The sequence below is a fragment of the Echinops telfairi genome, unplaced genomic scaffold (genome assembly GCF_000313985.2).
Source record: "Echinops telfairi isolate 266 unplaced genomic scaffold, ASM31398v2 ScPeMD7_7424;HRSCAF=8462, whole genome shotgun sequence".
NCBI classification, from domain to species: Eukaryota; Metazoa; Chordata; class Mammalia; order Afrosoricida; family Tenrecidae; genus Echinops; species Echinops telfairi.
Genome location: NW_022111324.1, coordinates 77540976 through 77556785, shown reverse-complemented (window position 1 = coordinate 77556785; position 15810 = coordinate 77540976). Strand labels below are relative to the sequence as shown.

The following is a 15810-nucleotide window of genomic DNA, read 5'->3' as shown; positions in this document are numbered from 1 at the left end:
TGGAGGGCCGGACTATAGTTTAAAAAAAAAACTATGAACAAATTCCTATGCACACTGCACATATCTTATTTTGAAGTAAAAAACAAAATGGGGCAAAAACACCTGGCGGACTGTATAAATGTCCTCGGTGGGCCGCAGTTTGAGGATGCCTGATTTATAGAATACCAAAAGTCAAGAAACATGTTTCAATAAAGAGGGGATAGTAGTGATGCTGGACGGTCCGAACAAGAAGTAGTGGTGAGACAGAAAATAGGCCAGTGGATTTGGCAATTATGAGGTTTTTGGTTATCTTAACAAGAGTTAGTTTTGTAAAGTAGTAGGGGTAGATATCAGATGGCAGCAGAATGATAATTATATAGAATTTTCCTTTTTAAATCAATTTTTAGTTGATAGTTTTATGGAAATTAATTAACAGATGAATTGAAAATGCATGGCCTAAATAAAGATTAAGAATCCTGCATGCATTATATTGACTTTGCAAGGACCCATATCTTTTATAAAGTTGATGAATGAATAGTAAGCTTAAAAGTTTTAAGAAAATTTAGAAGCCTAACCAGTTACTGCAATGATAATTATTGGCAATTTGAAAGCAAAATTTGTAACAAAGAAGAAGGCACAGTAATTGGAAAATATAGCTATGGTGATACAGACTAAGCTGGAGATCACATGGTAGAAATTTATAAGATCATATACTTTTTTATTGAAAATATCCTTTTATAACAACATAGCCAGTCACTGTACACATGGGCTTAACGAGAGGGAATAGGCAGGAATCAAATTGACTACATCTGTGGGAAGAGATGATACAAAAGCTCAATATCACTAGCCCAAATGAGGCAAAGATGCCCAACTAAAGAACAGAGCATCAGTTTCTCATGAGCAAATTCAGGTTGATGTGGAAGAAAGTTAAAACAAGTCTATAAAAGCCAACTTACAACCTTTAGTATATCTCAGCTGACTTTAGAGCTCTTTGCATGGACAGATCTGATACATTGATCCCTAATGATAGAATGCCAGATGCGCTGTGGGGTTACATCAAGAATATCATACATGAAGAAAACAAAATGAAAGAAAGAAAAAAAAAACACCACAAGGTGGATTCCAGAAGAAACTGAAAATTGCTCTTGGATGTAGAGTAGCTAAAACGAATGGAAGAAATGATGAAAAGGGCTGAACAGAAATTTACAGAGGGCAGTTTGAGCAGACAGAGGACAGTGTTGAAATGTGTCAAGACCTTGAGTTCTAAGCCAAAAGGATGAACACAGCATATTCAAGGAAAAGGCTTCAAGGAAATATTCGAACCTCAAGTTGCAATATTGAAAGATTCGACTGGCAAAATGTTGAGCATTTCAGGAATCTTAAAAATGATGTTCAACCAATTCAAGAGGTAGCAGGGGGTGAAGAACCAGTGGCATTTAAAGAAAAAGTCCAAGCTACACTGAAGGTATAAGCCAAAAACAAGGATTCAGCTGTTGATGGAATACCAATTGGAATATTTCAACAAGCTAAGGAAGCACTGGAAGTACTCAATAGGCTATGCCAAGAAATTTGGAAGGAAAGCTACCTGGGTGCCTGACCGTAAGAGAACCATGTTTCTGTCTATTCAAAATAAATGGAGCCTAACAGAGTATATCTCACATAGAATTTAAAAATTTTTTATCATTTTATTAGGGGCTCATACAACTCTTATCACAATCCTTACATACATCAATTGTGTAAAACGCATTTGTACATTCATTGCCCTCATCATTCTCAAAACATTTCCTCTCCACTTAAGCCCCCGGCATTAGGTCCTCATTTTTCCCCTCCCTCCCCGCTCCCGCATGAGCCCTTGATAGTTTATAAATTATTATTTTCTCATATCTTGCCCTGTCCGACGTCTCCCTTCACTCCCTTTTCCGTTGTCCGTCCCCCAGGGAGGAGGTCACATATAGTTCCTTGTAATTGGTTCCCTCTTTCAAACCCATTCTCCCTCTACCCTTCCAGTATCACCACTCACACTACTGGTCCTGTAGGGATCATCCTTCCTGGATTCCCTGTATTTCCAGTTCCTATCTGTACCAGTGTACATCCTCTGATCTAGCTAGACTTGCAAGGTAGAATTCATATCATGACAGTGGAAGCGGGGAGGAAACATTTAGGAACTAGAGGAAAGTGTATTTTTCATCGTTGGTACATCACACCCTGACTGGCTCGTCTCCTCCCCGAGACCCCTCTGCAAGGGAGTCTCCAGTGGCCTGCTAATGGGCTTTGGGTCTCCACTCCGCACTACCCCCATCATTCCCTATGGTAAGAATTAAAATGTTACTGAAGATAATCCAACAACAGTTTCAGCATACATCAACAAAGAGCTGCCAGAAATTTTAGCTGTATGCAGAAGAGGCTGTAGCATAAGGTAATACCATTACTGACCTTGGAGGGAACTTGGCTGGAAGTAGAGAATACCAGAAATATTTTCAGTTGTATTTGCTGACTATATGCAAAGGTATTCAACTATGTGGATCATAACAAACTATGGATAACATTGTTAAAAATAGGAATTCTACAATACTTCTGCTTAAGGAACCTATCCATAGACTGAGAGGCAGTTGTGTGAATGGAACAAGGGTATATTGCATGGTTTAAACACAGTCAAGGTACGTATCGGTCATATCCTTTAACCATATTTATACTGAAAAAATAATCCAAGAAGCTGGATTTTATGAAGAAGGAAACAGCATCAGGATTAGAGGAAAGCTTATTAACAATCTGAGATATGCAGATGGCACAACCTTGCTTTCGGACAGTGAGGAGGACTTGTGAAGTACTTGCTGATGAAATCAAAAACTGCAGCCTTCTATGAATAAAAACACCATGTTAAAAGAATCCTCACAACTGAGCCAATAGACAACATCATAATAAATGGAGAAAGGACTGAAGTTGTCAAGGAATTTATTTTGCTTGGATCTGAAAACAATATTCACAGAAACAGCAGTCATGAAATCAAATAATGCATTGCATTGGGCAGATTTGCTGCACAAGACCTTTCCTTAAAATGTTAAACAGTTAGGAAGTCACTTTGAGAACTAAGATGAGCCTGATAGAATCCATATTATTTCACTTGCCTTAGATACAAGTGAAAATTGAACAACGAATAGGGAAGGCTGCAAAAGAATTGATGTATTTGAATAACAGGTTAGCGAAGGATATTGAGTACTGTGGACTGCCAGAAAAAGAAACTAAAAATAAATCTGTCTTTGAAAAAGTATAATCACCATGCTCTTTAGAATCGAGGATGGCAAGATTTCATCTCACATGCTTTCTCTATGTTAACATATTAACATGCTTGGTAGTATAGAGGGTATTGAGCAGAACCAAGCAGTAAGTTTTATCATGTTATTCATAGGATTGCTATGAGTTTCTGTGTTAGTGTGGGTAGACTAGAGAAACAAAGTCATAAACACTCATGTATAAGAAAGAGGTGTATATACAAGAGCAGTTGAGTATTGAGAAAACATTGCAGCCCAGTCCAGATCAAGTCCCTAAGTCCGATTTTAGCCTGCATGTCCGATACCAAACTATAAAGTCCTCTTCAGACTCAAGAAACACATGCAATGACACTGAATCAGGACGATCACAGGCCAGTGGGTAGAAAGTCTTTGGATCCAGTGGTGTTGTAAGCATCTCAGCATTGGCAGGGGTCTCTAAGTGGCTTCTCTGGCTTCAGAGGTCTGGTTGCATCAGGGATAGATCCATGTGGCTTCTCCAGCTCAGGGCACTAGGGTAGTTCCATGTGTCTTGTCAGCTGCAATGTCTTCCAAGGAGGGAAGTAGCGAGGGAGAGTCTCTCTCCTGCCTCTAAGGTGGAAATACCAGATTTTCCAGAATTCTCAAGAAAAGGCCATGCCCACACAGAAGCCTCATTGGCTATGATCTGATTGACAGGCAAGACGCCACCCCTCCACTCTTAATCCTCAAATTTACAAAGGATTATATAACTACCATAGTTGTGTTGGACTCAGTAGCACCTACCACCACCACCAGGGGTTCTATTTCCTTAGAAGGTGACTATTAAATTACATGGCAGAGGGGAGATCTTTAAAAAATTAATGATAGTTTGTACAAAGCTTGGTATAAATTATTTTGACCTTGAAAAACTCCTCTATGATGTTACTGATTTTTCATGCTTCATCTTATGCCCTGTCCTTGTTCTGATGATAGTGCCTTAATATATATGTTTCTATATGAAAGGAGTATTCTCCTGCAAGCATTAAAGCATTTGGCTGCTAAACAAAAGGTCAGCTGTTCAATCCCACCACCTGCTCCATGGGAGAAAGTTGTGGCAGTGTGCTTCCCTAACAATTTACAGCTTTGGAAATCCTATGAGGCAGTTCTACTCCTTGGGCTGTTCTGGGTTGGGATCAACTCAGTAGCAATGGCTTTGTTTTGGTTGGTCTATATAAAGTAAAGTAAAAAATCCCAGAGTAATCTATTTGACTTTTGGTGTACTCTGTTTGACCATGTTTAGGGCACATTTAGCACTTAAAGTCATGAATTTTATGGTCAATAGTGTGTCTTAATTGATAGTCTCTTTATGCATAGAAATTAATGAGGTAATTTTAAGAAATATTTCATTTTATTAATCACTTTATTGGGGGCTCTTAACAAACATTATAGAAATGCAGCGTTCAATTGTATTAGTAAGCACACTTGTACATATGTTGCCATCAACATTTCCAAAATATTTTTTTTCTACTCAAGCCCTTGCTATCAGCTCCTCTTTTTTCCCCTCCCTTTTCCACCCTCCTGCTTCCATGAGTCATAAATATCATTTTAGATTTGACAAAGTAAGACATTATTTTAGAGCTTGATTAAAGTTTACTGCCTTTGTACCATATGATTATTTTGATATAATTAATATTGAGTTAGTCTTTTTGTTAAGATGATTCATTTTCTCTTTCAATACCAGTGGGTCATGCATAAAATTTATTTGAAAATAATTATATGTAGTTTAAGCATAAATTAAACGAAAGGGTAGCAGTAGAGGTAGGAAAGAGGAAGGAAGAGTCTGTAGGGTGCCTATTTTACGTTACTTGAAATTATGATTTGCTATGTCGGGAGCAAATCTTGGTTAACCAAGATTCTTACAGATACCGTAGAAGCATAAAGTCAGTGATCCAGGGAAATTCTTATTTTGTACTCACAATCGACTCGTTCCTTTACTCACATGTTTTGTGTACTGGCCATGGTAGTCATCAGTGTCCTCAGCACTGTACACAATCTCTCAGATCTTGGCAGATTTCTTCATAGGATGAAATAGTACAACAAAGGTCAACAGTCACGTCATAGTTCTTGGACGTGCTCCTTACTCTCCAGGGAAGAGAGTGAAGCGCCTGGGTAGTTAGCCACCATGAGCATCCAGTCGTATTTGCTGACTGGTGAATGGCTTATCTTTTAGGTGGTTACCTAGGCAATGCACAGGTTTTTAGTTTAAAAAGGACTATATGAGAAAAAGAGACTTAATTAATGAGTACTAAAAATATAAAATAGAGCGTTGAGAACTGTAATGTAAACTATGGAAGCCTCAGTGTGTTTAAGGCATTACTCAAAGTAAAATCTTAAAAGCTTTCTATTTTTTACCGTAGAAAACAGTAATCCAATATTTGAAAAGATTTAATGGTGAATCGTCAGTTATAGGATATAATAAGTAATTCCATCAGCTCAAAGAAATCCTTTCTTTGAAATCAAATACAATTCAAGCAACTGTACTAAAAATACAAGTTATGTTCCATCCCTTCATAGTGGCTCTCGGTACTGATTCGGTGGAAGAGTGACGCAACTGTACCGTGAGGGAAAATGCAGCTTGATGATGTATACTTTGTTCCTTTGGTAACTGAAGGTTAAATGGGGAGCAAACAGAATGCCTTAAACAAGATTGGTATATTGATTAAAACGCTGATTTAACAGCTCAGTCTCCCCTTGGAAACCTGGAAAAGATAAGCCAGCTGCTGTCTAAGAGTGCTCAGTGTCCACTGAGAGTACACTATCTATCATCACAATATGGTGATGAGAGGTGTTTTATGTTTGTGTTAATTTCCCCCACTAAATCAGTAATTATTACAATCCTGTCCCTGCTGTTTACCCTGCAGCTGTTTTTCCATTTGTCGAGAGAGCGGGTGTTCTCTGAGGACCGCACACGTTTCTATGGTGCAGAAATTGTCTCTGCTTTGGACTATCTACATTCCGGAAAGATTGTATACCGGGATCTCAAGGTAAAAAAAAAAAGTAATCAAAATTTGTTTTTACAGAGACTGTAGGGACAAACACAACGTAATTATAAAGTTACACAGTTTGGAGAAAAATCCATTTAGTTGGGGGAAAAAAACAGTCTGTTGAAGACTGCATTTTACTATCTTTGACAGGACATTTCAGTTACCTATATGTATGTAGTTCTTTTATGTCTGAGTTTTTCATCTGCAAAATTATTTCCGCTTGACTGCCCTGATGAATTGTGACGTACCACTAATAGTTTAATTTTTCTATAGATGTTATAATTAGAGATACATTAAATATCTGATTAAAAGTCAAGAGTAGCTTCAAAAGTGATGTTTTTGCTATGTGATTTTGTTATTGTATTCTAGCGTCCCGTATGAAATATCCTCTGCAGAGAGTTTGAAAGTAAATAAGACTGTTTACTTGTATGGAACGTATTTTTATACTGCTTTAAGCTTTTGATACTTTAAATATCAGAAATATCTTAACTCTATCTTTTGTTGATTATTTTGTCTTTCCATTTTAAAAAAGCACTACTTTAAAATAATTAATTAGTGCCATTACTTTTCTAGGTTTTCTTTTAATAAGTCTTTTAGGTAGTAAATATGCCAGTACAGTCTCTATTGAGCTTCTCTGCTTGTCCATTGTACTGTTAAAACAGCCAAGACTGTATGCAAATGATTGAGTGTAGTTGTGTCAATACAAAAAAATGACAGTAAACTAGATTTGACCTATGGACCATCCCTGAAGTAGCTCATCAAAAGTTGTAATAATTCTCATGACACCGTTAAAGAATTAGATTGACTATTGTTAAAAAAATTATGCCATGAGACCTTTTGAACAAATTCTAAGTGTGACTATCTTACTTTCTAAAAAAGACATAATGCTGTTTTCTTGACCTATTAAAATTAAGAGTGAATTTCATTGATCAACTACTGATTTATCTAAACTATGATTTTATTTGCTAATAGAAGTTACACAAAACTTTCAAGAAATTCTATTTTGCATGGAGTTATATATATGCATATTTTAAAACCAGTTTTCCCATCAATTTCATCTTGTTTATTTTTACTGCCATTCATTCTTAAGGATGTCTAGTTACTTAAGCAACGTGATATTCCAATCATGTACAATTAACTTGTGAATAATCCAATGAGAAGCCCACAAGGGATTATTTCACACTATGGTTGTGAAATACCAAGGAGCTTCAAAAGTTCACAAATGGAATTAAAAGTGAATGGAACTTTTCTATGAACTTTTTGAAGTTCCGTCATATAATATGTTTGTTTATACAACATACTGTGTATTAAAAAAATTTTATGTTTAGGAAAATGTAAACCATGGAATATAAAGCATCTTGATGAAGCGTGACCAACCATTTAAGTGCCAAAGTAGGCTAGACATGAATTCAATGATTCTACATAGCTTGATTTTTTTTTTTAATAACTATTGACAGACTTCAGCATCCTCGTACTGGTATTTGCATAATCAGATAATTCTATAATGTTTAGATGTTTTGAATCTAGATGTTTTAAAAAGAAGTTTGTTGTATGTCAGGGCAAAATGTGTATTAAATTCCCAAATTTAATAGAAAATTGTTTCCTTTTTTTAAAAAAAAGAAAGAAAAACAAAAACTGTTTCCTTTTCTCTGTTTTAACCCAATTTCTAATCCTACTTTTGTCCTCATTTTAAGAGAGTGAGGAAGAGAGGGTAGAACATTTGGCCTGGATTAGAGAAATGAGAATAATTTTGCAGTACTCAGTAAAGTATTTAGAATGTTTAAAGCTGGAAGGTAGAATTATCAACTTAAAGAAGCCAAAAGAAAAAAAGTTTAATTTTCAGCATAGATAAGGAGTGATATAATTGATCAATACTCTCCACTTCTCATTTAATGAATCAACATTTGCTTAGTATATTGAAGTTTATTAAACATAAGTTTCTTTACTCTGTCCTTGCTGATAATGGAAATATGCTAAAGTTATTAAACTGTAATAGTGAGTATCTACTTTATGAATGGTAGTCATGCAGTTACCATATACATAGAACACTAAACTTTACTAAACAATTAACTTGATCTTTTTGTCTGAGTTTATTATTTATTTATTAATCATTTTACTGAGGGGGTGGATCTTACAGATCTTATAACAATCCATAATTCAATTGCATTAAGCACATTTGTACATATGTCGCCATCGTCATTTTCAAAACATTTTCTTTCTATCTGAACCCTTGGTATGAGCTCCGCTTTTCCCTCCTCCCCCACTGAGTTAATTTTTTTAAATATAGATTTAAATGAACTATCACTGCCACTGAGTTGATTCCTTTGAGTCCATTGACTCAAGGCAACCGAATAGGACAGGGTAGAACTGCCCCTGTGGGTTTCTGAGACTCAAACTCTTTATGGGAGTAGAAAGACCCATCTTTCTCCAAAGAGGAGCCTGGTGACTTTGGGCCACCGGTGACAAGGTCAATAGCTTTCTGCACAAATAAAAATTTACAGCCTTGGAAACCCAGAGGGGACAGTTCTGCTTTGTCTTATAAAGTTGCTATGAGTCAGAATTACTCTATGCCAGTGAGTTTGGGGTTTGGGTTTAGTGTTTTTGTTGCCTTTTTCATTTTTACTATATAATGAGCCAAATATTCAAAATTTTTTTATCCATAGTGTGCAAGATTACGTATAACAGAATGATATCCTTTGGATAGGAACATAGAAATTTAGAGCTAGTCCATATTTTGTAGGTATAGGGATTGAAACCTAGAAGTCTGCTAGGTGTCTTACTCAAAGTAATGAACCGCGTTGGTGGCACCGTCAAGATTATTGGAACCCATGAATCCTAGCTTTAAGCCTAATGTTTTTTCCATTAAATCATTCTCCCTTTTTTAGAGTAAAAATAAAATACAGATGGGAAAATATGTTGGATTAACAGTGGGGGAATCTTTTATAAAGCTATTGATGATAAGAGGATGAATATTTCAAATATATTTATACCACTTGTATGAGGGGCCTTCAAAAAGTTCATGAAAAAAATTCCATTTTTCAATTCCATTTTTCTATGAACTTTTTGAAGCTCCCTCATGTTTAAAAAGCAGTATCAAAAATTTATTTAGAGTCCCACTTTTGAACTGACTAAAATTTGTTTCTAAGGTGTTATTATTCATCTTTATTCAACTGAAAAGCAATTTGAGATACCAATGGTAGCTGTGCTTCACAGTAAATCGCTATTCTAGGCTGCTGCCCCATTTAACATCAGAGGCAAAGCCTTTTTTTCATATACATGTTAATTCAAAATATATTTCATATATCAGTTCATATGTTCTAATAACTTTATATACATATGAACAAATAAATTTCTAAAGCTTTTGTTGTACATTAGAAGGTAAATTTGTTTAATTTATCAACGCAGGACATGATATCAAAGTTTGTTTTGTTAATAACCCAGGTTCCTTAAGATTATTTAGAAAAATTGATGGTACGTCACAATTGAACAATAATGTTAGAAATCTTTTCTAGGACTTTTTCAATAATGTAAATTATATGAGGATAAGTAAAAGAAGAAAATGCTACTAAGATACCAAAAACTATTGCTTATGTTTACATTGATGCACACAAGTTCTCAGTAATATTTTGTCTTAGTTTCATTGGGCTGTCTTCAAAAAGATAGATTTAGTGCTATAAGAAAAAAATATATTTTGAGGTCAGGGCTAATTTCAAATGTTTTAACAATAGTAAAGTGGACATCTTCACAAATCATTGAAACTTTGCAATGAGATTATGGGAATTCTGTCCCACATAAAACAACAGTTTTTAGAATGCGTTTGAAGGAAAGTTAGGAAAACCGCAAAGATGAACCAAGACATTTAACCTTAACTAACCTATTAAGCCAATGTGGCTAACGTCCAGAAAGGTCTTTGTGAACGGAGGTTGTAGAATTGCCATTTATGCATTAGTTTCTGAAGTCGGCTCTCATATGCTTCATTGTTTTCAATTTTAAGCAAACATCTTGACCTCAGCAAGCTGTAAGCTCAATAAAGGCCAAAAGCATTGTGTGAAGTTCAACTAGCTCAAAGAGCTAATCTTTCCATTAATTTGTGAAGCAGGGTCAACGCTAATAAAGGCAACTTTGTGAGACCAATCATAAGTGAGGTTGAGTCATAGATTTACCGATGCAATCCACAGAGCAAGGTCGGTTCAGAACAGTGGTCTCCACGGGGATCTGCTGGGCCAGTTACATTGAAGGCAGAGCAGTCAGCTCAGAAGGTTATGGCAACTATTTGGTGGGCAGGGGGCAGTACCAAGGGATTGTCTTGGTATATTTTTCCTAAAGGACACAGCATGATCATGGGTGCATGTTAAAACATTTTAAGAAATCTGAAAATTGCATTGGTGAGAAAAAGATCAAGTAAATTGTGCTGAGGATGTATGTATTTGTTTAATAAAGATTTCCATGATGCTATAGCAGTGCAATTTTACTTACCCTCATATATTAGAGCAGAGCTTCCCAGCCTATATGCCAGAAATAGGTTACAAATGTGCCTCTGATATATGGCCTTCCGCAGTCCCCAAGATGGTCAAGACAGTCTCCAGGCTGCGTTTCTTCTATTATAGAGTCACTTGTTCATTTACCTTTGTGTAATTTACAAATTTCACTTTTTTTCTCTGCTGTAAAAGATATAAAGGAGGTTGGGTGGTGCTAAGCTAATAACCCAAAGATTGATGTGTCAAACCCATTAGCCACTCCATGGAGAAAGATGGGGCTGTCTAGTCCCATAAGGATTTAGTTTCAGGATCTTCGTATAGGATCAACTCCATACAGAGGGTTTGGTTTTTGAAGCTAAAACTGTGAAAGCTTGGAAGCCATACAGTAAAGACAAAGTACTTTTAGAGTTTAACTTTATTCTCTGCACCAGGGAGAGCAGAAAGGCGCATAGTACTTTTTTGTCCTAATTTCTCTGTCTAACCATACAGGTGAGCACAGAAAAAATATTTCAACATTTGCCATTTTCTTCAGAATAACTGTGAACCCACAACAGTTATAAATTAGTGCTTGTTCATTACAACTGTATAGAAGCATGTTGATATTTTTTATAGAAATTCTATAGTGTGTGTCAAATATTTTTCTCTTCTCCAAAGCATCAGGTGTTAGGCAACAACCTTCTAACTGATGCAAATACTCACCGTTTAATCATGGCACATTATTACTACCTATTTGACTTCGTCCTTGTTTTTGCACTAGGTGCATTAGGCATTATCATAGTGCCTTGCTCTCTAGACTCACAGTGAAGATAACACAAATGCAGGAAACGTTTGATGAATAGGCACGTGAACAGTTTCATATTCATTTTGCGTTTCATTCCTCATAGATAAGAAAGCCATGAGATTTAGCAGAGAGCAAAAAAATTATAATTTTAGATTTTTTTGCTCCAATGTGTAACTACTCAATATTGAAAACATCAAAGAAATAATTTTCAGGTTTAAAAAAAAATTATGGTGTAATGTACTTCACTTGACAGCCTGCGTTTTTAGCAGTTTTCAAGTATACAATCCAGGGGCTTGAATCACACCGTAGCAACCATTTCTCTTTATATTTTTAAAGTATATTGATATATTAAAACATTTTATCTATATATTTTAATATATTGATATATTAAAACACCTTTTAAAAAATAGAGCATATAAATTTTTCTTCAGTATCTAGTTCTTTTTCCTAGTGCATCCTATAGAGGACAGAGGAAGAAGAGAGTTGTTTGAGTGAGAAGTGAAAACGGAGCAAAGACTGGAAGCAGAGATTGTGAAGGAGACAAGCACAGGCCAAAGCCCAGAGAAAATAAATAACAGACAGGAAGATAGGGAAATAGTAGACGGCTTTCTCCGTGTTCTTGCCACTCTTCCCTCTGCAGGTCTACGACTGCAGCGTTGGCTTCATTTCTAGATTTGAATTAGGAGAAAGGCTTGAGATGGATGTAAAGCGTCTTCGTTTATGTACAATAGAACTTTTCCTTCTTAAGGATTCAAGAATACATGTAGACTTCTATTTAGTTTTTTGTTGCCAAATGGAAAACTTGACTGATTTTCTTTGAAGTTTTCTGTGCATGGAACAATATTTGAATATTTAATTCATTTGGGGAGCAGATTTAAGCAGACTTAACAAAATGGATCATGTGTCTTTTAATCTTTACTTCAGTCAACATGCTTAATTATTTAGTTTCTAGCTTTAAAAGACATTTAATAATATGACAATCACTTATTTGGTATCTGTTTATGTTCTGTGGAGTTCTGCTTTTAATTTGATAGTAACTTAAAAAAACTTTTTAATGCCATCATTTTAAGGAGTATTTAAATGTTTCTTAATAAATAAATTTTTATTCATCCTGCTGATATTTTTGCACATGAACATTTCTTATGTATGATAAGAGAAAGTTTCTATTTGGTACATTTGTAGGTCGTAGGTACAAGGGTAGGCCAAGTTAGAGTTTCATCATCTCCATAAGGCTCTAGGATCACAAATCAGAATTAATGTGCATCTGGTTTAGATAATTGTACCTTCTTTTTCTAATATTGCTATTATTTGTAATGGTGCTGTCTTTGGACAAACCACCTCTTTCCTTGCATAGCATAATGTTCGTTTGAGACAGATGATTTTGTTACACGGTTAAATCTCAGATAACAGCATTCACTTAGATCAGTGGTTCTTAACCTTCCTAATGCTTTGACCCTTTAATACAGTTGCTCATATTGTGGTGACCCCCCAACCATAAAATTATTTCCGTTGCTACTTCGTAACTGTAATTTTGCTACTGTTATGAATCGGGTAACCCCTGTGAAATGGTCCTTTGACCCCCAAAGGGGTTGCAACTCACAAGTTGAGAACCATTGCCTTAGATGTTTCTGAAGTAATGTATGTAGTCAATGGTACTCTAAATTTACAGTATGTGTGTTCTACATTTATGTTAACTGCTGAGTGTTCAAAATAAGATTCAGGCTTTATTTACAATAACCACTCTGCCCCCCCAAAACACACTGTAATTGAATATTTTATCATTGCTATAGCTTTCTAAGACAAATTTTAAAAAATTATTCATATGCGAAGAAGATGCTCATCTCTTTGGAATTGTTTAGATCACACTCTATTTTAAAAAGAGGATTTTTGTTTACTTTTAAAAATTTATTAGGCTTTAGTTTTCAGAACTTACACAATAACAGCTCTTCAAGCATAGCAAACTTTTTCTTTGGTATAAAAATGCATAATTTTATCATTATAAGGTATCTTATAAAACATGTTTGTTTTCAGACAAACTAGGAATCTAAAGGGTTTATAAGTACTGGATCCTCTGTGCATACTACCTTATTCAGCATCCAATCATTTTCAAAACAGTATTTTCCTGTTATTGAAGAATGTCAAAAAATTGTGTTATCTTTCTTAATATACAGTTGGAGAATTTGATGCTGGATAAAGATGGACACATAAAAATTACAGATTTTGGGCTTTGCAAAGAAGGGATCACAGATGCAGCCACCATGAAGACGTTCTGTGGCACACCAGAGTATCTGGCACCAGAGGTAGGTTCATTCTCATATGTCGAACATGTTGATGTTGCCGTAACTTCAAAGTAAACCACTTGAGCATTTGAGAACTACGTGTGCCTGGATTTGAAACTTAAATTTAGTTTATTCATACTTGTTTAATGGGCGTTATAGGGGTAAGAACATAGAGAGATTAATTCTTATAAGGATAAGGCTAATACTAAGGTAGATGACTTCTTTATTGGCCATATATGATTTTATCTGTTGGTCACATCCATTTTGATTCATTTATTAAAATATAATAATTAAATTATTTCATCAAGAATGTTTATAGTTTTATAAACCAGTTTGGACTTTCCTTAGAAACAAAAGAAACAATGATTATTTGAATGTGTAGTATTATGTGCTTTGATCCATAATTATAGGAAATTATTTCACTGGGAAAGTTAACGAAATGACAATAGCTACATTTTGGAATTCACATCTAGGAAGCTCCAACCAGATGGCCTTACCATGCGGAGGGTTTGTAATAATTTATCCATTTGTTTATCCAACACACTTTTCTTGTGTATGTACTACACATTCAGTATTATTCTGGTAATGTTACAGGAACAAGACCTAAAAGGACCCTGCTTTCCAGGAACTTAACTTCTAAAGGAGGGAGCCAGAATGAAAATAAAAACACAGCATAATGCTATATAATGAATAAGTACTGTAAAGAAAGAAATAAAAAGCTCAAGATAACAGAAATCGTTTGGTGTGATGGCTGTTTTAGGTAGCATTCTAGTTATTGTTGCTGCCTAACTTACCATCCCTAAACTTAATGAGAAAAATAACCATTTCTTGGATTCTGTGTCAGGAATGCAGATGGGGCTGGCATTTTTCCTCTGCCACAGTACAAGGGGGTACCCCAGAAAAAATGGGAAAAAGCTTCACTTGGTGGAGCTTTCATAGTACGCATCCCTTCCCACCCCACCCAATCCCCACTAGGTGAGCATCCAGCAGCTCTGAGTTAGTGCACCCAGTGGGGTAACCTGGGAACATTCTATCTGGTCATAGTGAATTTTTTCATGAAAGCAGTTTCACTTGAACCTCTTTTTTGTAATGGCCAATTTAAGAGAACAGCATACAGCTGTGAAAATTTGTTTCCTGCTTGGGAAAAATGCTGCAGAAATTGTTGTGATGTTGAACACAGTTTACAAGGACAGTGCTGTGGGAAAACTCAAGTTTATGAGTGGTTTTCTCATTTAAAAAGAGGTTAAATGATGATTGATCACAAACCTCATTCTGGATATCTGTCAACTCCCGAGTGGATGAAAATGTCGACTCCTAGTGCGTTCCACCAGGTCTGACTGTTAATCAAACTTTCTATTTAGAGGTTCTGAAAGATTCTGAAAAGATTGCATTGCAGTGTTTGACAAAAAAGGCCTTATTTTTGGCAGATGGGGGAATGCTTTTGCCACCACGGCAATGCACTTGCTCATGCAGCGATCTCAGTGCGCCAGTTTTTGGCAAAAACAGCATGCCTCTCTTGTCCCAGGTACTTACCTGATCTCGCTGCGAACAACTTCTTTTTGTTTCCACAAATGAAGAGGGACAGGAAAAGGCAGCGATTTGACCACATAGAAGAGGTGAAGCAAAAAACTTGGAAGGTGCTGTCAGCCATCCAAACAGATGAGTTTGAAAAATGTTTACAAGAATGGAAGCCCAGATTTGACAAATGTATTAAGTATAATAGAGATTACTTTGAAGTTGATAAGATTGTTTTGTAAAAAAATTTACACACATAGCTTTGGGGGGGAAATTCCACTTATTGCGGGATACCCCTTTATCTATGGTGCCTCTATAAGAAGACTTTGGCTATGACAGTAGTGCTGGCCATCAGATGGGACTGTGGCATAGTTGATACATAGCTCCTCTGTGTCGTCTGGAGATGAAATTTCCAAGAAATAAAGTAAAAGCTATGTGACAATTTTTTCCCACTTAGCGTAAAAGCTCATCAGAAAGTGTTTTTACTGATTTTAATAGTCCTTTTTA

The 15810-nt window shown here is 35.7% G+C and overlaps 1 protein-coding gene across 3 annotated transcripts in view; it reads left to right on the top strand.

Annotated features, from left to right (window-relative positions):
- AKT3 (AKT serine/threonine kinase 3) overlaps positions 1–15810 on the top strand; it is a 322148-nt gene that overhangs the window by 230732 nt on the left and 75606 nt on the right. For all 3 annotated transcript variants that reach the window (XR_006680827.1, XM_045298105.1, XM_004699953.2), the window contains exons 8-9: positions 6128–6250; positions 13681–13809. Coding sequence is in view for 2 of the 3 variants with exons in the window: in XM_045298105.1 (XP_045154040.1) it covers positions 6128–6250; positions 13681–13809 (252 nt within the window). In the remaining variant the exon portion in view is untranslated. The remainder of the gene's footprint in view (positions 1–6127; positions 6251–13680; positions 13810–15810) is intronic.